Raw genomic sequence first — 27239 nt, forward strand, 5'->3', positions numbered from 1 at the left:
TACTGCTATTTGCTATAATTTTTGCACGTTTGAAATACAGAATTGCTCAAATCCTGTGGACAAATTTCGGTGCCCCCTTTGAAGTATTAACAAAAGGTTGTCAGAATAACATAAGGCCCTCCTGAAGGGTAAAATTGAAAATCATCAATATTGAAGTTTACCTCCATTTTTTCATCAGTAACAACATATTTAAATTTGAACAGCTTTGGTTGAACGGTTCATGAGGAAATTAACAGACACTGTTTTGCACCCTCTGGATGGCCGCCCGACGTACACCTTCAAATAAAAAACCGATTTCCCTTCGGAAATTCGGTTAAAACATGGATCCCCCTTACAATTTTCAAAACAATTCTAGAGACCAGGACGTAGCATAAAACAGAATTATCTATAGTGTACCAATTGGTTCAAAAGATATTTTTATCGGCTAACCGTACTTTTATCGATAATCGCTATTTTTATCGGTTAACCGCCATTTTTGTCGGCTAACCGCTAGTTTTATTGCTTATTCAATTCTAATTTATCGTCTATCTCGGACTTTATTGGGAAGTATCTCCATCGCTCATAATAAACCAGTCCATCTATAGATAGGTGTTTTAGAATAAACTCATCAATGAAGTGTCCAGTCATTCTTTTGTAAATTCATTTGATGACACTGATAGGTGATTAGAAATCAGTTATAATTATAACGGCAATCATCCTTATCACACACATCTTCAAATAGACTGTCCTTATGCAAATTAAAACGTAAGCTCCGCCCGATCAGATGACATAACATTGGTAATACCTTGTTACCATATACTATGAAACGCCATGACTGCCTTATGGTAATGATTAGCATTAAATGCAGTGCTCACAACATTATATGCAGTGCTCACACCATTATATGCATTGCTCACAACATTATATGCAGTGCTAACAACATTATATGCAGTGCTCACAACATTATATACAGTGCTCACAACATTATATGAAATGCTCTCAACATTATACGCAGTGGTCCAAACATTATATGAAGTGGTCAAAACATTATATGTAGTGGTCACAACATTATATGAAGTGGTTACAACATTATACGTTTTTTGTTGATGAAGGTGATGATCGGTGATGGTGATGATAATGTTTGATGTATGATGAGATTGATGTATGATGAGATAATTCGGTAAACTTCGTTTTTTTAGCGGAAATTACCGAATGCATAATTGGTAATGCCCAGCAAACAAATTTAAACAGTTATTAAAGTCATGTCATGTTATCATTAAGGCAGTATACAATATTTAAAACTGATTGAAATAAGTAAAGAAAAGATAGGGGAGGGTTGAGATCTCACAAACATGTTTAACCCCGCCGTATTTTTGCGCCTGTCCAAAGTCAGGAGCCTCTGGCCTATGTTAGTCTTATATTAGCTTAATTTTTAGAATCTTGTGTACAATTTGGAGTTTAATATGGTGTTCATTATCACCGAACTAGTATATATTTGTTTACGGGCCAGCTGAAGGACGCCTCCGGGTGCGAGAATTTCTTGTTGCATTGAAGACCTGTTGGTGACCTTCTACTGTTGTCAGCTCTATGGTCGGGTTGTTGTCTCTTTGGCACATTCCCCATTTCCATTCTCAATTTTATGAAACTAAGAGGTGAATGAATGAACTAGTTCTGTTCATCGCAAGAAATACGCATGGTATAATGTAAGTTAAATAATGAAAATCTTAGTTAATGAAATATCGAACGAAAATTTGTATGATATATTCCTCGAGTTAATTTCCTACTGAAGAACTTTAGCAAGGTACCACTTTATAGTCAGTAATCAGTTTTAAAAAGCTAAATTACCTTTTAAATAAAATAGTCAGCTTTCTATAACACCTAAGTTCCATATTACGCTAGCTTATATATGTAATGATAGATAAAATATTGATAATGGAAATGAGGAATGTGTCAAAGAGACAACAACCTGACCATAGAAAAAACAACAGCAGAAGGTCACTAACAGGTCTTCAATGTAGCGATATATTCTCGCGCCCGGAGGCGTCCTTAAGCTGGCCCCTAAACAAATATATACTAATTCAGTGATATTGAACGCCATACTAAACTCAAAATTGTACACAAGTCATTTTTTGGCATCGATTTTCAGAATTTGGCATTTTTACTTGAATAAATATCTAACAGATATGGAAAATTCAGTTTAAAGCATTTCATTGTAGGTGGTTAACATAACTTTACATCAATTCCAATTTTTATGCCCCACCTATACGATAGTAGAGGGGCATTATGTTTTCTGGTCTGTGCATCCCACTGTTCGTCCGTCCGTGCGTCCTTCCGTTCGTCCGTGCGTCCGTCTGTCCCGCTTCAGGTTAAAGTTTTTGGTCAAGGTAGTTTTTGGTGAAGTTGAAGTCCAATCAACTTGAAACTTAGTACACATGTTCCCTATGGTATGATCTGTCTAATTTAAATGCCAAATTAGATTTTTTACCCATTTCACAGTCCATTGAACATGAAAAATGATAGTGCGAGTGGGGCATCCGTGTACTTTGGACATATTCTGGTTTTACAAGCTTTTTAGCACGCCAAGCAGTTTGTCTTCTAAATATGACCAGTAGTCTTATATAGAGATATAAACTTTCATAAGAAATATTTACACTTTCAAGACCCAGTTTAACATTTTCATTTAAACTTATTTGAACTTATCATCTCTTATGGAAACTGAGTTTGTGGGAGTGAATTAAACGTTTACTACGTTTGTTCGTCAGTCTGCACAGTTAATATATGAAAAAAGTGGTATGCTTGCCAATGAAACAACTTTCCACAAAAGAAAAAATGACACAGAAATTCAAGAACTATAAGCCACAGTACGGCCTTCAACAATGAAAAGCCCATACCGCATAGTCAGCTATAGAATGCCCCGAAATGATAAACGTAAAACATTCCAAACGAAAAAACTAACGGCCTAATTTATGTACAAACAAACGAACGTAAAAGAAACATGTATATAACACATTAACAAATGAGAACCACTGAAATAAAGGCTCCTCCTGACTTGGGACTGACACATATATACAGAATGTGGCGGGTTTTAACATGTTAGCGGGATACCAATCCTCCCTCTAACCTGGGACAATGACGTAACAGACCAACATAAGAACGAACTATGAAAATCAGTTGTAAAAGGCTTAGCTCATCAGATGGATACAAATATAAATACATCTAACAAATAGAGTGGACGTGGGCGGGTACTTGTATATCACAACAACAAAAAGACACTAAGTACTGATCTGAGAGTACTCACAGTTCCTGACAGCTAGTTCAAAGCCACTAACAACTAATAAAAAAAACATGTATCTAAGTTTTGCATTTAGGTAAAGATTGAAACAAACTGTGAGTAAAAAAGAATGATTTACTATAATTGGATAGTAACGATTGTCCATGAAAAAAGAGTCATCTTGACCTAAATTTTCTTCTTCGGGTTGGGGTCAGTATGTAACAGCATATAAAGTGTATTGCACAAAAAAAGGAGGGTATTTTTTTAATTTTTGGAGGGGGTGGGGAAATTCGCAACAGCGTAGTGCAAAAGCAAAAAATTAAGTATAAATTCAAATTATATAACCAATTTTAAGTTCTTTGACTACAGTTATTCTGTGTCAGAAACCTATTATGTGTCAAATATTTAATTACATTCCAAATTCAGACCTGAAACAAGCGTTTCCATTTTTGTCCGAACAGTTTAGGTTTTGACCTCTGCGGCCGTATCCAGTTGTGTTCGGCGAAGCAATTTATTACACACTTTAAGTATATAAGCTTTTTAGTGTCTCATAAGTCGTTTTTATGGCTGGATATTGATTATTTTATGTGTATATATTTATATAATGTTATTTATATTGATGTCAATCAATATGTGACACTTTAATACACTATTTACTCACTTACTTACTTACATATTAAGTTGTGAATATGGTGAAACTGATTATCAAAATAAGTTTAAACTGCCCTGGTGTTGAAAAAATTTGTGGTAAATTGATCATACTTCTTAATTTACTTATTTCAATAAGTTAATGTTTTAAATATTGTATACTGCCTTAATGATAACATGACTTTAATAAATTTGTTTGCTTGGCATTACCAATTATAGATTCGGTAATTTCCGCTAAAAAAACTAAGTTTACCGAATCACCTCATCATACATCAATCTTATCTTACATCAAACATCATCATCACCATCACCGATTATCACCTTCATCAACAAAAAAATGTATAATGTAGTGACCACTGCATTTAATGTCCCGACGACTGCATATAATGTTGAAACCACTGCTTATAATGTTGTGAGCACTTCATATAATGTTGTGAGCACTGCATATAATGTTTTGAGGACTGCATATAATGCTGTGAGCACTGCATATAATGTTTTGAGGACTGCATATAATGCTGTGAGCACTGCATATAATGGTGTAAGCATTGCATATAATGGTGTCAGCACTGCATATAAAGGTGTGAGCACTGCATATAAAGGTGTGAGCACTTCATATAATGTTGTGAGCACTGCATATAATGTTTTGACCACTGCATATAATGCTGTGAGTACTGCATATAATGCTGGGAGCACTGCATATAATGTTGTGAGCACTGCTTATAATGGTGTGAACACATATAATGCTGATCATCAACATAAGGCAGTCATGGTGTTCCATAATATACCGCCTCTCATAAATGTCATAGTCTTTTGAACCTGTGTTCGTATAAAATTATCAAACTTTTTTTTCCAGATGCCGATGTAAACACAAAGAGTAATACTGGGTATACACCTTTACATGTAACGCTTGGTGTTGAGCAACAGAAACTCCCAGGTGTAAGATATCATTTTTGGGGGGAGGAGGGTATTTTATTTAAAAGCAAACGCTTTACAGATATTTTTTTATGATGATTGGTTGTTTTTCGTTAGTTTTAATAAATGTCTTCCTTTTATAATTTACCTTGGAGTTTGGTATTTCGGTTATTTTTTTTCTTTGACACTTTTTACATTAAATAAAATTGAGAATGGAAAAGGGGAATGTGTCAAAGAGACAACAACCCGACTACAGAGAAGACAACAGGAGAAGGTCACCAACAGGTCTTCAATGCAGCGAGAAATTCCCGCACCCGGGGGCGTCCTTCAGCTGGCCCCTAAACAAATATATATACTAGTTCAGTGATAATGAACGCCATACTAAACTCCAAATTGTACACAAGAAACTAAAATTAAAAATAATACAAGACTAACAAAGGCCTGAGGCTCCTGACTTGGGACAGGCGCAAAAATGCGGCTGGGTTAAACATGTTTATGAGATGTCAACCCTCCCCATATACCTCTAGCCAATCTATGTTTTTCTATTTATATATTAAATTAAAGTACAAGCATTTAAAACCAAAAGTTCCAGGTATGAGAGAGGTTGAATATATAACTTTCTATACACAGTACAGATAACAATAAAAACAACAATTCATTATTTTAAGAGAGTTACACAGTTGCCTATATAACTAATCGTCCCTGAAATAGAGAAAATGATGGTATCGGTTGTATTATATGTCAACACAGAAGCACCAACAAATGTTATTCCAGCATCAATCGAATAATTCCAGTGGTGTACAAAGTCATCAAATATACCAAGATTGAAATTTAATAGGACAAACGTGCAGTTCGTCTTTACAAAATTCATAAATGACAAACGTATAAAAACAATTGGATGGTAAACAGTACGGAAAATAATTCCGGGTTACAAACTAAAAACCGAGAGAAACACGTCAACTATAAGAGGAAAACAACGGAACAACGGACACACTGAAGTGCAACAACACTAACACCTTCATACATAGAAACGTTCTATTTGATAACAACTGCCATATTCTTGATTTCCACAAAATAAAATAACGCTGTCATTTGACAACGTTTCCTAAGTAAAAGCAAGCAAGAAAGGTGATTGAGGGCACTACTGTTTTTCTTTTGTGCTAAAAGACATATGTCTTCTTCTTTTTGTCGACGCCAAACGTATGATACTGCCAATATACTATTATCAAATTTGTATAAGTAAAGCGAGAAAGTAAAACCATTTTCGCAAAATCAGTAATCCGTCTATTTAAGATTAGAGGTTACGAATGAGCGAACGTTCTTTTCTATACTTTAACATTGTCAATTCATTCATAAATGTTTAATTGTACCTTGATAGTAAGTTTTCATCTACTTAACATTTTTGTTGTGAAGCTGTTGGGATTAATGTTGAGTCGACCAAATGACGAGAGCGAACGTGTGAAAATCGCCTGTTTGTTAATTGACAACGATGCAGACACTACAATCAAAGATAATACAGGGAAAACTCCTCTTCAAATATGCAAAAGTCCTAGAGTACGGGACGGCGTTCTTAACTTCATGAAGAGGATGTAAGTACATTATTATATAACAGGCGATCACATACACACATACATGTTCTTCAGTTGCTAAATAAATACCAGTACACATAAAATCAAAAGCAGCGTAATAATGATATGTTGTCACTTGAAAAGAGAGAAATATTAATGTTATCAACCATTTCACTCTGATTTTAAGTTTGTTAATACGTTAAGTTGTTTCCTACCTGCCCCAAGTTGGGGTAAGGTTTAACATCTAGTACTATGTTTAACCTCGTAATCTACAAATCTATATGAGCGTGTCCTAGGTCAAGATCATGTGATTCAGTTGTCGATGTTCGTTTCTGTCTGTCATAGTAATTTTCTTGTATTGTTTCATAAGGGAGCTACAATTTGATTTTTATGGGGGAGGAGGGCTAGGATGAAATTTGAAACACAACGAACTTCACCAAAAAAATAGGCAGGACAGGAGTTTTGAGTAAAAAAAAGGCAGGATGAGACACTTGCAAACAAAAAAGTCAGGACGGCAATTTAGGTAAAAAAAAAGTCAGGATAAACTAAAAAAAAAAAAGGCAGGACCGAACAGAGTGAAAAATAAAAAGGCAGGACAGAGATTACAGCTAAAAAAAAAATGCAGGACAACATTTTTCATCCTAGCCCCAGGTGTACTTTTCATCCTAGCCCCCCCCCCCCCCTCCCCCCCCATAAAAATCAAATGGTAGCTCCCTAATTCAGGCCATTGGTTTGTGTTTATGGTGCTGTACATTTTGTAACAATGTCTTTTTTAGTTGACTGCAGGTTTATTTTTACGCATGGTTGAAGTCCGTATATTACTTTTGCGTTGCCTAAATCTACGCGACTTTGACTCCAGTGGGTTGTTTCGCATTGATAATCATATTTTATTTATTCAGAGTTACTACGCCGTGTCACCTCCACCATGACAAAAACCAATCGACAGTCTACAAAACACTAAAATAAAAACTAAATACTGAGCACAACGAACTTCATCAAAAACAGGGGGTGACCTGAGATCTCCAAAAGGGTAAGGAGAATCATCAGTTCCAAAAAAATGAAAACAATTCTTCATAAGCATGCGAAGTTCTTTTCTGGTTTATCCTTCATCAGGAACAACCAAAGTCAATTAATTGAAAGCCAGTGATGTGTAAGAACCGATATATCTTGTATGATGATATATTTGTAAAATGATGACGAATAAATATGTTTATAAAAAGAACCGAAACAGTTGAAGAGCAGTGTATCATTGAATAAATGCGAAAATAGACTTACATAATTAGTTAAAGGAAAATAAAACTTTGCAAATAAATGCTCTGATTAAACAATTATTCCTCTGAATCTATAATTATCACAATCTTAGGACGTATTTTTAACAGAAAAACGACCTAATGTTTAAGAAATCAACTGAGTTGATCGCTGATTTATTTATAAATTCATACAGAAATGTCTCAAGGCAAACTACAATAATCTAGGACTTTCTTTCAATTTCACCCCCTGTTATGTCCATGCACTGAAGAATTATATAGAATTACTATGTTAAAGGCATTTAAATAATCAAGTTTGGATGATTGATTGTTTATAAACGTCCATTGGCACATGCATATATGTTCCGGACCATATGAATATTTGGACCATACACATATGGTCATGACCATATGCGTATACTCATATTGTCTGACCATACGCGTATGGTTCGACCGAACGCGTATGGTCGGACCATATGAATATAATACTCGTTTGGTTATTAACGGGCCGGACCATATGAGCATTTAGACCATTTAGGTATTTTCTTTCAAATTACATTATAAACGTTTCAAAAACTTTATCTAAAAAAAATGATGGTTACATGACAGTTTGTTAATTTTATAATTCAAAAAGTACGTAAAAAATTAAATAACAATTGATGACATATATGGTTAGTTTCATCGCTAGTTACATTCTTGCATGTAGGCTTGGGATGACATTTACGCGTATGGTCGGACCATATGAGTATATACCCATATGGTCATGACCATATGCGTATGGTTCAAATACTCATATGGCATTACAATGTTGCTCATGTAAGTACAAACTCAGTAATGTCACATCCAAATAGGAACTGCCCAAGTTATGTCCTGTATTATATTCTGGAGCTTGCGTTTATTATCTTTGCCTTGACAAATGATTGGTATTTAAAATAAAACAATTACATCAAGAGTTCCTGATGGTAATGTTCAAATCACCTTTCGGACGTTTTCGAACGATATAATTATTTATTTCCCTTATTGTATTTAATGACCCCAACAAATCCGCTTCTTTCAAATTCTGACATAAGATTCTCTGAGTTGTTTTGAACAGCATGTCATGTATCAGGAACACACGAAGAAACTACCGATTTTTTTTAAGTTCGTGTTGCTCAGTTTAGTGTTCCGTGCAGGAGAGAACCGAAATTTACCAACGGACATACTTAAGTCGAAAATAAAAAAAACATGTATTGACGGGTATTTGTGTGTTCTGTTTGACCATGTCTGTTTACATATGATTGTCGTTTCTCATCTACTTTTTATGTATTATGTAAGTAGCTGTAGGATACACAGTTCTGTGTGTTCTATTTGTTTTTCCCTTTGATATATAGAATATTATGTAAGTGTACACATGATAATGCTATGATTAGTTTCTACTAGAAGAGTATTGCGTTTAAGGTATATGCCTGATGGTATGACTAATGCAGTAATCAGCACGTTTGTGTTGACATGATACATAAACGATATGTTCGTATTTATAAATTAACTGTAAACAAAGCTTTGAAAGGTATTAAGATTAATAAATCGTGCATACATATTTTGAAACTAATGTCTCCAACAACATTTGAAAAAAAACACTAGTTGTAGCATTCTGAATGCCTAGGAAACTACTTAAGGGCATACGATACAGTTTTGATTCCGTATTTACAAGTTGGTGAAAATTTGCATATAGGCTATTTTTTACCTGATTAAATTAAATATTTAATAAAAAAATATACCTTCATGTGCTACTTTTTGAGTTAAATGAGGTCGAAATTTTGTAGATTTGCTCAAAATTCGGATTTGTGGCCGTATTTTCCTTTTCGAAAGACAGACATAATTAATTTTTTTAAGATAAACACAAATTGTTTTCTGTTAAATAATTTGTAATTTCTGTATTTTATAAGCCTTCGAAAAATGTATGCCTTTTTTTGTTCAGAAATAACTCATATTTATCAAATGGTCATGAATTGAAAAAAAAAAAACGTATATTTTGCTGTATATTTATCAAATTTAAAAAAATGCACTATTTACAGTTTTATAAAATTTGGTCAACATAATCTCCCTGCAAAATGAAACAAATATCGGTTTAAAAAATGGGGGTCCATGCACTCGTTTTCAAATTAAATCAGTTTGAATGATAAAAATCAGTCGAAAAATGCATCTTTTCCCGATATGTCACAGTTTGACGTCGCGAAAATAGCATTTTACGTTAGCAACGTGATTACCTCCCCTGTAACTGTATCGTATGCCCTTAACGTGCCTGTCGGGAGCCTTTTGTTTGAAGAGGCCTCTTTGAAGATTGTCGTTGGCTCATGTCTGGCATATTTGGTTTTCGTAATTTTTTGGTTATGAATTAGGCCGTTAGTTTTCTCAAGTAAATTGTTTCATATGTCCATGTTGGGGTATTTTATAGCATTTAACGGTATGGATTATTCTCATTGTTGAAAGCCAAATGGTTGCTTATAATTGATTACATCCGTTTTATTTGATCTTTAATGGATAGTTTTCTTATTGGAAATCATACGACATCTATTTGTTAGCTCACCTGGCCCACAGGGCCAAGTGAGCTTTTCTCATCACTTGGCGTCCGTCGTCCGTCGTCGTTAACTTTTACAAAAATCTTCCCCGCTGAAACTACTGGGCCAAATTTAACCAAACTTGGCCACAATCATCATTGGGTTATCTAGTTTTAAAAATGTGTCCGGTGACCCGGCCAACCAACCAAGATGACCACAATGGCTAAAATAGAACATAGGGGTAAAATGTAGATTTTGGCTCATATCTCTGAAACCAAAGCATTTAGAGCAAATCTGACAGGGGGTAAACTTGTGTATCTTGAATATTATTACAGATTGAGATAATCTATAAACAGCAATAATGTTCTGTAAAGTAAGATCTACAAATAAGTCAACATGACTAAAATGGTCAGTTGACCCCTTAAGGAGTTATTGCCCAATTTATAGTCAAAAAAAAAAAAAGTCAATTTTTAACAATTTTTTGTAAATTTCTGTAATGTTTTACAAAAATCTTCTCCTCTGAAACTACTAAGACAAATTTGACTAAACTTGTCCACAATCATCATTAGGGTATCTTGTTTAACATATTTGTCCTATGACTCCGCCCTCGAACTAAGATGGCCAACATGGCTAAAAATAGTACATAGGGTAAAATGCAGTTTTTGGCTCATATTTCTGAAACAAATAAAATTATTTAGAGCTGATAGGAAAACATTGTTCATTAGGTCAAGATATATCTGCCCTGAAATTTTCAGACCAATCAGGCAACCCGTTGTTGGATTGCTGCCCCTGAATTGGTAATTTTAAGAAAATTTTGCAGCTTTTGGTTATTATCTTGAATATTATTATAGATAGAGATAAACTGTAAAAAGCAATAATGTACAGCAAAGTAAGACCTACAAATAAGTCAAAATGATCAAAATGGTCAATTGACCCCTGAATTTTTAACAATTTTCATAAATTTTGTAAATTTTTGTAAATGTTTACAAAATATTTTCCACTGTTAACTACTGGGCTAAGTTCATTATAGATAGAGATCATTGTAAGCAGCAAGAATGTTCAGTAAAGTAAGATCTACAAACACATCACCATCACCAAAACACAATTTTGTCATAAATTCATCTTTGTCCTTTTTTTTAATATGCGCATCTATTTATAGACCAAGGTGAGCGACACAGACTCTTTAGAGACTCCAGTTTATATTGATGACAATTTGCTCTTCTTTTTATTGTTTCAGGCAACAAGAGAAAAGTCAGAGCGGAGCAACTGCCGCTGGTGATCCATTTTTGGCCCTTTTGTCTGCATTGCTAGTTTTGCCCTGCATTTCATGTAACGAAAATGTTGCCAATGCAACTTTTCGGCCATGTGGTCATAAACTTGTGTGTGCTGAATGTAGCGTTCGTTTTGACGCATGTCCAAAATGTAGAACTGATGTTGAAGCACGAATTGATGATAGTAAGTATAACACATTGGGTTCAATCATCCATATTCAGCGTTATGCCTGAATCAAATTGATATTGAATTTGATTCTGATATTTTCTTACAAATCATAACCAAGACAGTTATTAAAATATAAGGACATTAACAATAATTTAACCCGTAGATAGGTTACCCGCTATGTCAGGAGAATAATCGATATTTCACAATCATAATTAACATTTTGAAACCTCAATAGCAGTTATTTGTTCGCCTAACAAAGATATTTTGTATCATGTTGAACTCTTCTATTCGACATTGAACAATTGAATATTAAAGATAATTTTTTGGTGTTATTACTTTGTAAAAAGTAAAATAATCGAACTCAGGGAAATTCAAAACGGAAAGTCCTTTAGAAAAAGGTAAAACCTTAACAAATATAACGAATGGAAAACATCTGTCATATTCCTGACTTGGTACATGCACTTGCTTATGTAGAAAATGGTGGAGTAAACCTGGTTTTAAAGCTTGCGAACTATCTAGCTTGTATGGCAGTCGCATATAATTCCATTATATTGACAACAATATTGAGCTAAACAAACAGAATAATATGTAAAAACGTCAAAAATGTGGGTATAGCAGGATATGTATTATTTCAAACTGAAGACCGTTCAAAGAAGATCTATTTTCCTAGTAGTTCTTATATAGGTATAGGAAGATGCGATATGAGTGCCAATGAGACAACTCTTCATCCAAGCCACATTTTCTAAAACAACAATTATAGGTCAAGGTACGGTCTTCAACACGGAGCCGTGGCTCACACCGAACAGCAAGCAATAAGGGGCCCAAAAAATAACTAGTGTAAAACCATTCAAACGAGAAAACCAACGGTTTAACTATATAGTAAAAACGAGAAACGAGAAACAATTATGAAACACATCAACAAACGACAACGGCTGAACATCAGATTCCTGACTTAGGACAGGTGCAAACAATAGCACGGGTTTAAACGTTTTAATAGTACCAAACCTTCACCTTTGTCTGAAACAATAGTGTAATATCACAACATAGAAAGACACACTATAAAATATCAATTGGAATGGTTTAACTCAATCAAAAGACGAAGCAACACAAATAAACATACACTAAACTAATAGATTTGATCTATGATACAATGTTAATACAAAGTTAATAAAAATATTAAAGGAGTGAATAATTAAAGTAAATTATTATACCGCTGTGAAATGCTAAACAATTTCAGAAAAACATCAATTTTGAAGAAAAAAAATTACGGCGTTTGCAATATCAAAATTAAACACAGGTAAATGAAAATAATTTTGATGTTAAGTATACTTCTTCTTCTTATATACTTATAACTGTATGTAAAACATCAGAACAGTATGATTAATCTTCTTTTCATGTATTTAAAGGTTAATCCACCGATTTGTATAAATATTAAAGTCATTTTAAAATTGAATCGAGATGTTTCGTCTTATTTGATGTTCTGTTTTTTTCCCCCTCTCTTTATATTTACAGAAGGAAGACGTATCGTATTAGAAAATCCTTGTCAAGTGCAGTAAAAGGGAAATTGAGGATAAAATTTGCTATTCACAAAATAACATGAACAATATTGTAAACCAAATATGTTAGTAGTTTTAATGAGAATGTTTTGTATACAAATTATCTCCCATGTATGTTATGTATATCCTTAAATCGTTTTTGAATGCGTATTTAGTAAATATCATTATTCGTAACAAGCAGTCGTAGATAACAAATTACAACAATTGAATTTATATGCGATAGTCAATTGTCATGTGTGTAGTAGTCTATGTCGCAAGACCTTTTGCAAAAAAATAGGATTGAAGGCGGTTATAAATCATCATAATAAAGAAATAGATGTTTACTTCTAGGAATATTTATTCGCTTATGTTAATAACTAGTTATTGTAAAATGTATTAAAACGTTAGAATTACTAATCCCACACGTTTGTTTATAAAAAGCTTGAATATAATCTGTTTTCTGTAACTGTTGCTGTTATCTGTATCAGTTTTACAGCACAACATGCTTTTTTTTTTTTTATCATAATCCATATTATACTGTCTATGCACATTCTAAACAGTCTGTTTCTTATGTAATTTTGTCTGAGCACATTGTAAACAGTCTATACTCAGGCTGATATTGTCTGAGCACATTGTAAAAAGTTTGTACTCAGGCTTATATTGTCTGAGCACATTTTAAACATGCAGTCTGTACTCAGGTTGATATTGTCTGGACACATTGCAAACAGTCTTTATTGATTGCGCACATTGTTAACATTCTTTATTCAGTCTGATACTGTTTTGACACATTGTAAACAGTCTTATATCTGTCTATGTGTTTTCTCAAGTGTTTGAATGTAATGAATTGGAAGACTATTTCCTATATTAATTTTAAGGTGAAGTATACGTAATTGCACGCCTACTACCGGAATTCGGGTTACAAACGTGTGTCGCTAGTTACGCATTTAATTTCCATGCTGACGCTGACGCTTCATTGGTTTGCTAAAGTGGAAAAAAAGGTACATGATTTTGCGCGAGGCATCGATTTATAGTGTCCACTCTTATTGGACGTGTCCTAATACATTAAAACAGCTAAACTGGCACCAACTTGAGAATGGGTTTTTCTTCAGAATTGGATGACTGTTTACTATGTTTCATTTAAGGCAAAGTATACGTAATTGCACGCCTCTGTCGGAATTCGAGTTCTTTCTCAAAACTTCAAACAAATGATAAGAATGACTCCTACAAAGACATCTAATTACTCTGCTGTTAGTTTAACCTATGTTACCATTTCAGACACACAACAGCGAGGCGGGGGCAAAACCTTTTTATGTTAACCTGTTTTGACCTTTTTCAAGGTGTTGTTAATTGTTATCTGAGATCAATTTAAACTGTTATTTGTTTTTAACCCACTGTGTTAACTGTTATCAGCTTTTTTGCATTATTTGTTAACTGTTTTTGCCAAAATGGAGGTGTTGTTAACATGTTAACGGACCTCCTATTGCCCCTTCTCATCAGTGGGTTCAAAATAAAACTTTTGTTTTTATTTCATCAGAAAAGAAAAACGTTTCACAACAAAAAATTAGACAAACAAACCTGTGACAAGTCTGCTTTTATTGGTATTAAATTTATTAAAATCCAAACAGCAATAACTCGGCAATATTTTTTTTTTGTAACCGTAGTTTTATATGAAATATCAATAGTAGCGAGAAGAGTAGGTCACGAAGGACATAATAAGATGTAAATTTGTTTATTGATCTAGATGGGTGTTCGGTTGTTCGTTTTATATCGACATTGCATTACGTTTCAATTAGTCTAAGGGTAAATACAAATACATGTATGTCTTTTACACAAAACCCAAATACCTTAGAAGGATGTAATCCTAGGGTAAAATTGAGAATGGAAATGGGGAATGTGTCAAAGAGACAACAACCCGACCAAATAAAAAACAACAGCAGAGGGTCACCAACAGGTCTTCAATGTAGCGAGAAATTCCCGCACCCGGAGGCGTCCTTCAGCTGGCCCCTAAACAAATATATACTAGTCCAGTGATAATGAACAAATACAAGTATGGCTTTCGTTCAAAAGATGGAGGAACTCGGAAGCTCAAAAATCGTAGACAACGAATTTATCAACGATAATGTTTTCGAGGAAAAGGCAAAGAGCCAGAGCCTGGAAACCCTGAAAAGGAAGGAACTCCCTATCGGAGTGATTTATAAAATCCTGGTAGTGGTATAAGTAGATAAAAACCGCAATTTTTATACGTGTGTATGTAAAACAAATTTCGTTGTAGAAGGGTATAAATACAGCACAAACAACATTTTCCAAAAGACCAAAAAAGAGAAGAAGTATATTTAAAAAAAACGCATTTGACTAACAGGTCGAACAACTGATGTTCTTTAACCCTGCTGACTGCCATTGGCGATTGCCAAATAACATTGATCACAAGATGTAACAAAATGGATCTTAATATAAATTTAATACTAAACAGAAAACAATTAACTTGTGGCCACGATGTTATGCCACACACGTAAGGTGTTAATATTTTTTTGTACAACAGATCCGGATTTCGACAATAAATGTCTCTTCAGTGATGTTAGGAATCGAAACGGTATTTGGAAGGCCATATAAAATGACCCACATTTTTAGATAGAATCTTGAATTTTAAGAGTCAAAATAGGATGAACGGATCATATAAACCGGAGGGAAAATATGACACAAGCCCAAACGAAAAAATATAAACGAGTCTTAATTGAAAACTCCGTTCAAACCTATGATTGTGTTGGATAAAAACCGCAATTTTTATACGTGTGCATGTAAAACAAATTTCGTTGTAGAAGGGTCTAAATACAGTACAGACAACATTTTCCAAAAGACGAAAAAAGTGAAGAAGTATATTTAAACAAAACGTATTTGACTAACAGGTCGAACAACTGATGTTCTCTAACCCTGCTGACTGCCATTGGCGATTGCCAAATAAAATTGATCACAAGATGTAACAAAATGGATCTTAATATAAATTTAATACTAAACAGAAAACAATTAACTTGTGTCCACGATGTTATGACACAAACGTAAGGTGTTAACATTTTTTTGTACACCAGATACGGATTTCGATAATAAATGTCTCTTCAGTGATGTTAGGGATCGAAACGGTATTTGGAAGGCCATATAAAATGACCCACATTTTTAGATAGACTCTTGAATTTTAAGAGTCAATATAGGATGAACGGATCATATAAACCGGAGGGTAAATATGATACAAGCCCAAACGAAAAAATATAAACGAGTCTAAATTGAAAACTACGTACAAACCTATGATTGCGTTGGATTAAAACCGCAATTTTTAAACGTGTGCATGTAAAACAAATTTCTTTGTAGAAGGGTCAAAATACAGCACAAACAACATTTTCAAAAAGACCAAAAAAGTGAAGAAGTATATTTAAACAAAACGCATTTGACTAACAGGTCGAACAACTGATGTTCTCTAACCCTGCTGACTGCCATTGGCGATTGCCAAATAAAATTGATCACAAGATGAAACAAAATGGATCTTAATATAAATTTAATACTAAACAGAAAACAATTAACTTGTGTCCACGATGTTATGACACAAACGTAAGGTGTTAATATTTTTTTGTACACCAGATCCGGAATTCGACAATAAATGTCTCTTCAGTGATGTTAGGGATCGAAACGGTATTTGGAAGGCCATATAAAATGTACCCTCATTTTTAGATAGACTTTTGAATTTTAAGAATCAATATAGGATGAACGGATCATATAAACTGGAGGTTAAATATGATACAAGCCCAAACGAAAAAATATAAACGAGTCTAAATTGAAAACTACGTACAAACCTATGATTGCGTTGGATAAAAACCGCATTTTTTAAACGTGTGCATGTAAAACAAATTTCTTTGTAGAAGGGTCTAAATACAGCACAAACAACATTTTCCAAAAGACCAAAAAAGTGAAGAAGTATATTTAAACAAAACGCATTTGACTAACAGGTCGAACAACTGATGTTCTCTAACCCTGCTGACTGCCATTGGCGATTGCCAAATAAAATTGATCACAAGATGTAACAAAATGGATCTTAATATAAATTTAATACTAAACAGAAAACAATTAACTTGTGGCCACGATGTTATGACAATAACGTAAGGTGTTAATATTTTTTTGTACACCAGATCCGGATTTCGACAATGAATGTCTCTTCAGTGATGTTAGGGATCGAAAAGGTATTATGAAGGCCATATTAAATGTACCCTCATTTTTAGATAGACTCTTGAATTTTAAGAGTCAAAATAGGATGAACGGATCATATAAACCGGAGGGAAAATATGACACAAGCCCAAACGAAAAAATATAAACGAGTCTCAATTGAAAACTCCGTTCAAACCTATGATTGCGTTGGATAAAAACCGCAATTTTAATACGTGTGCATGTAAAACAAATTTCGTTGTAGAAGGGTGTAAATACAGTACAGACAACATTTTCCAAAAGACGAAAAAAGTGAAGAAGTATGTTTAAACAAAACGTATTTGACTAACAGGTCGAACAACTGATGTTCTTTAACCCTGCTGACTGCAATTGGCGATTGCCAAATAAAATTGATCACAAGATGTAACAAAATGGATCTTAATATAAATTTAATACTAAAGAGAAAACAATTAACTTGTGGCCACGATGTTATGCCACACACGTAAGGTGTTAATATTTTTTTTGGTACAGCAGATCCGGATTTCGACAATAAATGTCTCTTCAGTGATGTTAGGGATCGAAACGGTATTTGGAAGGCCATATAAAATGTACCCTCATTTTTAGATAGACTTTTGAATTTTAAGAGTCAATATAGGATGAACGGATCATATAAACCGGAGGTTAAATATGATACAAGCCCAAACGAAAAAATATAAACGAGTCTAAATTGAAAACTACGTACAAACCTATGATTGCGTTGGATAAAAACCGCATTTTTAAACGTGTGCATGTAAAACAAATTTCTTTGTAGAAGGGTCTAAATACAGCACAAACAACATTTTCCAAAAGACCAAAAAAGTGAAGAAGTATATTTAAACAAAACGCATTTGACTAACAGGTCGAACAACTGATGTTCTCTAACCCTGCTGACTGCCATTGGCGATTGCCAAATAAAATTGATCACAAGATGTAACAAAATGGATCTTAATATAAATTTAATACTAAACAGAAAACAATTAACTTGTGGCCACGATGTTATGACACAAACGTAAGGTGTTAATATTTTTTTGTACACCAGATCCGGATTTCGACAATGAATGTCTCTTCAGTGATGTTAGGGATCGAAAAGGTATTATGAAGGCCATATAAAATGTACCCTCATTTTTAGATAGACTCTTGAATTTTAAGAGTCAAAATAGGATGAACGGATCATATAAACCGGAGGGAAAATATGACACAAGCCCAAACGAAAAAATATAAACGAGTCTCAATTGAAAACTCCGTTCAAACCTATGATTGCGTTGGATAAAAACCGCAATTTTAATACGTGTGCATGTAAAACAAATTTCGTTGTAGAAGGGTGTAAATACAGTACAGACAACATTTTCCAAAAGACGAAAAAAGTGAAGAAGTATGTTTAAACAAAACGTATTTGACTAACAGGTCGAACAACTGATGTTCTTTAACCCTGCTGACTGCAATTGGCGATTGCCAAATAAAATTGATCACAAGATGTAACAAAATGGATCTTAATATAAATTTAATACTAAAGAGAAAACAATTAACTTGTGGCCACGATGTTATGCCACACACGTAAGGTGTTAATATTTTTTTTGGTACAGCAGATCCGGATTTCGACAATAAATGTCTCTTCAGTGATGTTAGGGATCGAAACGGTATTTGGAAGGCCATATAAAATGTACCCTCATTTTTAGATAGACTTTTGAATTTTAAGAGTCAATATAGGATGAACGGATCATATAAACCGGAGGTTAAATATGATACAAGCCCAAACGAAAAAATATAAACGAGTCTAAATTGAAAACTACGTACAAACCTATGATTGCGTTGGATAAAAACCGCATTTTTTAAACGTGTGCATGTAAAACAAATTTCTTTGTAGAAGGGTCTAAATACAGCACAAACAACATTTTCCAAAAGACCAAAAAAGTGAAGAAGTATATTTAAACAAAACGCATTTGACTAACAGGTCGAACAACTGATGTTCTCTAACCCTGCTGACTGCCATTGGCGATTGCCAAATAAAATTGATCACAAGATGTAACAAAATGGATCTTAATATAAATTTAATACTAAACAGAAAACAATTAACTTGTGGCCACGATGTTATGACACAAACGTAAGGTGTTAATATTTTTTTGTACACCAGATCCGGATTTCGACAATGAATGTCTCTTCAGTGATGTTAGGGATCGAAAAGGTATTATGAAGGCCATATAAAATGTACCCTCATTTTTAGATAGACTCTTGAATTTTAAGAGTCAAAATAGGATGAACGGATCATATAAACCGGAGGGAAAATATGACACAAGCCCAAACGAAAAAATATAAACGAGTCTCAATTGAAAACTCCGTTCAAACCTATGATTGCGTTGGATAAAAACCGCGATTTTAATACGTGTGCATGTAAAACAAATTTCGTTGTAGAAGGGTGTAAATACAGTACAGACAACATTTTCCAAAAGACGAAAAAAGTGAAGAAGTATGTTTAAACAAAATGGATCTTAATATAAATTTGATACTAAAGAGAAAACAATTAACTTGTGGCCACGATGTTATGCCACACACGTAAGGTGTTAATATTTTTTTGGTACAGCAGATCCGGATTTCGACAATAAATGTCTCTTCAGTGATGTTAGGGATCGAAACGGTATTTGGAAGGCCATATAAATTTAATACTAAACAGAAAACAATTAACTTGTGGCCACGATGTTATGACACAAACGTAAGGTGTTAATATTTTTTTGTACACCAGATCCGGATTTCGACAATGAATGTCTCTTCAGTGATGTTAGGGATCGAAACGGTATTTGGAAAGCCATATAAAATGTACCCTCATTTTTAGATAGACTTTTGAATTTTAAGAGTCAATATAGGATGAACGGATCATATAAACCGGAGGTTAAATATGATACAAGCCCAAACGAAAAAATATAAACGAGTCTAAATTGAAAACTACGTACAAACCTATGATTGCGTTGGATAAAAACCGCATTTTTTAAACGTGTGCATGTAAAACAAATTTCTTTGTAGAAGGGTCTAAATACAGCAAAAACAACATTTTCCAAAAGACCAAAAAAGTGAAGAAGTATATTTAAACAAAACGCATTTGACTAACAGGTCGAACAACTGATGTTCTCTAACCCTGCTGACTGCCATTGGCGATTGCCAAATAAAATTGATCACAAGATGTAACAAAATGGATCTTAATATAAATTTAATACTAAACAGAAAACAATTAACTTGTGGCCACGATGTTATGACACAAACGTAAGGTGTTAATATTTTTTTGTACACCAGATCCGGATTTCGACAATGAATGTCTCTTCAGTGATGTTAGGGATCGAAAAGGTATTATGAAGGCCATATAAAATGTACCCTCATTTTTAGATAGACTCTTGAATTTTAAGAGTCAAAATAGGATGAACGGATCATATAAACCGGAGGGAAAATATGACACAAGCCCAAACGAAAAAATATAAACGAGTCTCAATTGAAAACTCCGTTCAAACCTATGATTGCGTTGGATAAAAACCGCAATTTTAATACGTGTGCATGTAAAACAAATTTCGTTGTAGAAGGGTGTAAATACAGTACAGACAACATTTTCCAAAAGACGAAAAAAGTGAAGAAGTATGTTTAAACAAAATGGATCTTAATATAAATTTGATACTAAAGAGAAAACAATTAACTTGTGGCCACGATGTTATGCCACACACGTAAGGTGTTAATATTTTTTTGGTACAGCAGATCCGGATTTCGACAATAAATGTCTCTTCAGTGATGTTAGGGATCGAAACGGTATTTGGAAGGCCATATAAATTTAATACTAAACAGAAAACAATTAACTTGTGGCCACGATGTTATGACACAAACGTAAGGTGTTAATATTTTTTTGTACACCAGATCCGGATTTCGACAATAAATGTCTCTTCAGTGATGTTAGGGATCGAAACGGTATTTGGAAGGCCATATAAAATGTACCCTCATTTTTAGATAGACTTTTGAATTTTAAGAATCAATATAGGATGAACGGATCATATAAACCGGAGGTTAAATATGATACAAGCCCAAACGAAAAAATATAAACGAGTCTAAATTGAAAACTACGTACAAACCTATGATTGCGTTGGATAAAAACCGCAATTTTTAAACGTGTGCATGTAAAACAAATTTCTTTGTAGAAGGGTCTAAATACAGCACAAACAACATTTTCCGAAAGACCAAAAAAGTGAAGAAGTATATTTAAACAAAACGCATTTGACTAACAGGTCGAACAACTGATGTTCTCTAACCCTGCTGACTGCCATTGGCGATTGCCAAATAAAATTGATCACAAGATGTAACAAAATGGATCTTAATATAAATTTAATACTAAACAGAAAACAATTAACTTGTGGCCACGATGTTATGACACAAACGTAAGGTGTTAAAATTTTTTTGTACACCAGATCCGGATTTCGACAATGAATGTCTCTTCAGTGATGTTAGGGATCGAAAAGGTATTATGAAGGCCATATAAAATGTACCCTCATTTTTAGATAGACTCTTGAATTTTAAGAGTCAAAATAGGATGAACGGATCATATAAACCGGAGGGAAAATATGACACAAGCCCAAACGAAAAAATATAAACGAGTCTCAATTGAAAACTCCGTTCAAACCTATGATTGCGTTGGATAAAACCGCAATTTTTATACGTGTGCATGTAAAACAAATTTCGTTGTAGAAGGGTGTAAATACAGTACAAACAACATTTTCCAAAAGACAAAAAAAGTGAAGAAGTTTATTTAAACAAAACGCATTTGACTAACAGGTCGAACAACTGATGTTTTTTAACGCTACTGACTGCAATTGGCGATTGCCAAATCAAATTGATCACAAGATGTAACACAATGGATCTTAATATAAATTTAATACTAAACAGAAAACAATTAACTTGTGGCCACGATGTTATGCCACAAACGTAAGGTGTTAATATTTTTTTGTACACCAGATCCGGATTTCGACAATAAATGTCTCTTCAGTGATGTTAGGGTTTGAAACGGTATTTGGAAGGCCATATAAAATGTATCCTCATTTCTAGATATATATCATTCCGTAGTGTGTGGTTTAGCGAAGAATAATTATACTGTGAAACTAAGGGTATCCCTTATAACTTTGAATTTACAAGAAATAGACATTTACACGATTAACCAATTGACAAGATCAATTTTGTATTCCCCGTCACATACACATGTACATATGTAAAAATATCTTTTTACGAGTCATATATGGATTCTTGTAAGCAAGACAATTATCAAACAGAAAAATAAAATACCTCTGTTGACCTAAATGAAAATGGTTTCAAAACAAGGCGCCGTTGCTGTTTTGTATTTTTGTTAGTATAAAGTCTGGAAAGGCTAATGCAAGATGCAGTATCAGATATTGTTTTGTATTATTGTAAGTCTGAAGTCCGGAAAGGCTAATGCAAGATGCAATATCAGATATTGATTTTAATAAATAATGTCAGAATCAATGATTTCGATTTCGATTAGATATGTAACATTCTACTTATCTTGATATATTATTCAAGTTTTGGATTTCACACGTCTTCTAGTTGACTAAAAGGTTTCTGTTTATCAGATCATACACATTATTCTGTTCATGTCACCAACGTTTCTTTTTCATGAATTTTTCTTTTAAATGGATTTTTTTTAAATAAGGAATGACTTTAAATATTTTTCTATCTATTCGGAAAAAAAATGAGGTGCGCACTTTTAAATAACCCGTTAGTTTATTTTCGACTTCTGGGTTAGCATGTAATTCTGGTGTCTTTCTCCTCTCTTTTATAAACTATACTTCTTTGACGTATTTCACTGTTGAAATTATTTCGGATAACATATTTCTCTCAATAAAAGTTTAATATATATATTTGCGATGAAATACGTGATGTCTAACAGTTTTGTTTTACAAAAGGACCTTTTCTATCTTCACACAATTAGGTGCAACTTATACTCGCCTCGAGTGCTGAAGGTACATGTAATAAATATTATCACGGGGATATGGCTCACTTAAAAATGTTCACTTAAACTTGTAAAATGTTATCGAATAAAATATCAGTTTCTAGTAATGTACTTTATTTTTCTTCTTCTTCTAAATAAAGAAATGTTACGTCAATATACCTTCTTAAAGCTCCGATAGCTCCTTAATCTACATTGTACGACATATTACGTCTTGAGCAATGAAAACGATGATGATTTCTTTTTTCAGCGTTTCAATATATCACATACAATTCAAATGTACCAACAACGTAAACACGAAGGCTATAACAGAACTCCATTAAAAAGAATTGACAGCATTATTTTGTTTTAGGCCACACCAAATTAATTAATAGTTCTTTGAGATTTTACCCAAAAAAAAATGGGGCGAGCGAGCGAAATTTAAATTTATATTTTTAAATTCTTCGCCTCAAATTTTGAAGAAATATGGAGCGAGCGATATTTTTTTTCTCTCAATTTTTATATCTTTTACCTAAAAGAAGCAACTGAATTTTCAACTCACTTAATTGAAAGGGGACATAATTTGATATAATTAAATTATCTCCCTTTTTATATGTATTTCAACTTTCTGCATTCTTTTTCATTTTGTTTTGTTGTTTGTATAATTAACACTGCACAAATATACACTTTTGAACATATTTTTTTATGCATGAACTTTATATGGCTATCTGCTTTTAATATGCACTGCTTTCAGCTGTAGTATATGCACCTTCTGGTCCTTAGACACCCTCTGTAGTATGCTAGCTAGCTTCTTGTAACATAACTGCATGGTGTGTGTTTTGTGTTTATGCATATGGATCACTAACCAGTCAATCCAAACACAGTGGAAACTGGGGGTTCTAGCTAGTGCTACTTTACAATTAAATATCAGAAAATAAATTACACCAAAACATACCAACATGGAAATACCTACATAACCTACATTTATAAGCCTATCTTATAACTAAGATTTCAACCAGATGCATCATTTTGTGAGCTCATGAATACCGAAAATGCATTAATTCCACTTGGTTTTGAATTTGATGCATCTTTAGTAGCAGACTAGCAGTAGATCCATCATCAATTGTGAACTGCACATATTTAAAGTTTAGGTCATTACATATTGACCATACCATATTTTCGTCAGATATTTCGATACTAGAATCATCGAAACTGTTCGACTTACTTATTTGTATGGTTTTAATATTAATAATATCACTTTGTGCATCGCTACATCGTTCAATGGCTTCTTGATATAGTTCCCTGAATGTCCGACATTTTGTTTGTGTTGCCGTATTTTTTAGTATGTATGCCTTGCTGTTATTTTTGTCAGAATGTTTCACCACAGAAACAATCAGCACGTTTTCCATCTTTGCAACTTTTTTTATCAGAATCAAAAATATGCTTGACAAATGACAAACACTGCATATTTTCAAACGCTTAATTGATAAAGATTTTTTTTAATACCGGAATCGAGTTCGTCGAAAATGCGGATTTATTTTCGACATGCGGGAATTTTATTTTTATTTTTATTTTTTGGTTTTGGCAGGTGAGGTGCGGGAAATTTATTTTTATTTTTTTATTTTAATTTCGGCAATTTAGGTGCGGGTTTTCCAAAGAACTACTAATTAATTTGGTGTGGCCTTAATTGCATTTTATTTTCAATGTTATAAGTTTTCGGTCATGTCGGACAGTTTTCCTTAAATATGTGAAATTAGGTACATTTTGGATAATTCGTTACATGACATATATTATCACAGTTGGCGAAACTGGCCAATACTAAGTCTTTGACCAACATTGAAGGCACAACCTCGTCCATCAAAAGTCCTTGAAATTTGTAATTTTACTTCAATGCAAAACGTTCTAATCATGTGTTATTTTGACTGAATGTATTGACATGTTTTTGTATGAAAATGTTAATCTGTCTACTTATAGTTGTGTTAAATTGTGTATGTTCCAGACAGAAACGTTTAAGACATTTGTTGTAATATTGGCCACTGGGAGTTAATTATTTATAAATAAACGAATCAATCATATTATTATTTCAACAGACCAACCAATCTATTAAAGCATACAACATACGTGTAACATATTTGTAATTTAATACGCTGAACGTATCACGCAATAAGATCATTATTGTATTTAATGACTCTATGTCATCATTTTCATCATTTATAAGAAACGAAACTATAATGAGATTAACTATTACAGTATTAATTCAGACATTTCAAACCTAGACCTACCGATTCAACTACACGGGCCACTTTAAAGAACTAAAATGAAAAACCGACATATCAGCCTACTGTTGATTACTGTAATAACTGTTTACGCATGGGATGACTGTTGCCAAAATGCTGGTACGTTTTTAATATGGGTTTGTACGGTATAACTCAAAAGGTTTTTTTTATCCTGTGAATTCGAAATGCATTAAGCTCGAAGCAAGTATAAGATATGTTCTTGTTAAATCAATTAACTCGCACCTTGGATCATCAACATTTGTTTATTATCATTCATTGTTTTTTCGAGCAATTTATTTTGTAAAAGGGTTCAATATTTATTTTTTGACATACCTTTTCTGACAGTGTATTGTCGGCATGATAGTTTCAAATCAATTATATTTATCTAATTATTTAAAGCAACTTATTTTCGCGGGTTCATTATTTCGCGTTTGACGCCTACCTTTACACTTCGATGCGATTTAGTTCTGTTATTTCAAATTTATTTCATGTACTTAAATAAGAAAAGTTTTACATATTCTTGACAATTTACATTCACGTTATTTTAACTCACGAAAGTTGCGAAAATTAAACGCTCGCCTAAACTATAATGCTTGAAATAAACATACATATTAACCCCTTTAGATTATGTGTATGACAAAAACTCTCATTTAAGGTACCGCAAAGGAAACATTAGTAGATGCAATTAACACCCTGCAGAAGACGTACAAACTGCTTGGTAATAGTAAGTAATGTTAAAATTTGTTACACAAGTTTTTCAAATAAATATAATACTAATGTACAATAATTTTCAATTTATTTATTGAGGAAAAGATCAACTATAATTGAGTCAAGTAAAACTTCTCGTGGATTTTATTGAAATAGTTCATAGAAGGATCACAGATAGATTAAAGTTCTCTTTTAAAGTTGGTATTATAACACCCAAACGCATGCAACATTACGAAAATGCCTGTAAAAGAATGCGCGCAAATGTAATGAACAGAAACAATGAATACATTGTAAGCTAATGCATATCTAGACGTCAATGAAATTAACCAAATAATAAAATGTCACCGTATTATTTTTTTTTCTAGTTTTCACAAAATATGAACAATTGTTTTACAGCAAAACTGAAGCAGTTGTGTAATTTTCTTCTTGTTCCTTTTTAAAATAGCATATCCACCTATCCGTACCTGTAGAGTTGCATTTCATGCAAGATTGAAACCCAGTGTTACCCTTGGTTCGAAACAGATTATTGTTTTTGATGACGTTATAACCAATATTCAGTTGGACGGCAAACGATTTAATGGCTTCTAAGGTCAAGACATTGGTCACGTGATAAAAGGTCAGAGTTTACGATTTTTTGGTAAACGTGCATGCCTCGTGGTTTTTGGACTCGTATTGGCTTATTTGTACACGTACATTAATAAAAACCAAAGTGGTCAATTCTAGATTGAATTAGCTTCCTTATTTTATATAATTATTATTAAAAAGTGTTGTTAAAATGTTATAAATTCACGAGTGAAGTGAAACTTTTTTTCTGAAAATTTGCGTAGGTCCACGGAAAATCCTTAATAATTCCTTAAATAGGTTTGGTAACGTGTTGAGGGGTATAAAATATGAAGTAAAACCATTTTTTGGTTCTTATGTTAATCTATCAG

General features: G+C 33.2%; 1 protein-coding gene across 2 annotated transcripts in view; it reads left to right on the forward strand.

Annotated features, from left to right (window-relative positions):
* LOC143052568 (E3 ubiquitin-protein ligase MIB2-like) overlaps positions 1-13603 on the forward strand; it is a 43863-nt gene extending 30260 nt beyond the window's left edge. The window contains exons 16-19 of one of the 2 annotated variants that reach the window (XM_076225621.1): positions 4752-4834; positions 6224-6399; positions 11400-11617; positions 13115-13603. In XM_076225621.1, the coding sequence (XP_076081736.1) occupies positions 4752-4834; positions 6224-6399; positions 11400-11617; positions 13115-13158 (521 nt within the window). In that variant the 3' untranslated portion in view covers positions 13159-13603. Of the gene's footprint in view, positions 1-4751; positions 4835-6223; positions 6400-11399; positions 11618-13114 lie in introns of those variants that run through there. The other variant, XM_076225622.1, reaches the window with a different exon arrangement.
* The last annotated feature ends 13636 nt before the right edge of the window (positions 13604-27239 follow it).

Source organism: Mytilus galloprovincialis, chromosome 11 (assembly GCF_965363235.1).
Source record: "Mytilus galloprovincialis chromosome 11, xbMytGall1.hap1.1, whole genome shotgun sequence".
NCBI classification, from domain to species: domain Eukaryota; kingdom Metazoa; phylum Mollusca; class Bivalvia; order Mytilida; family Mytilidae; genus Mytilus; species Mytilus galloprovincialis.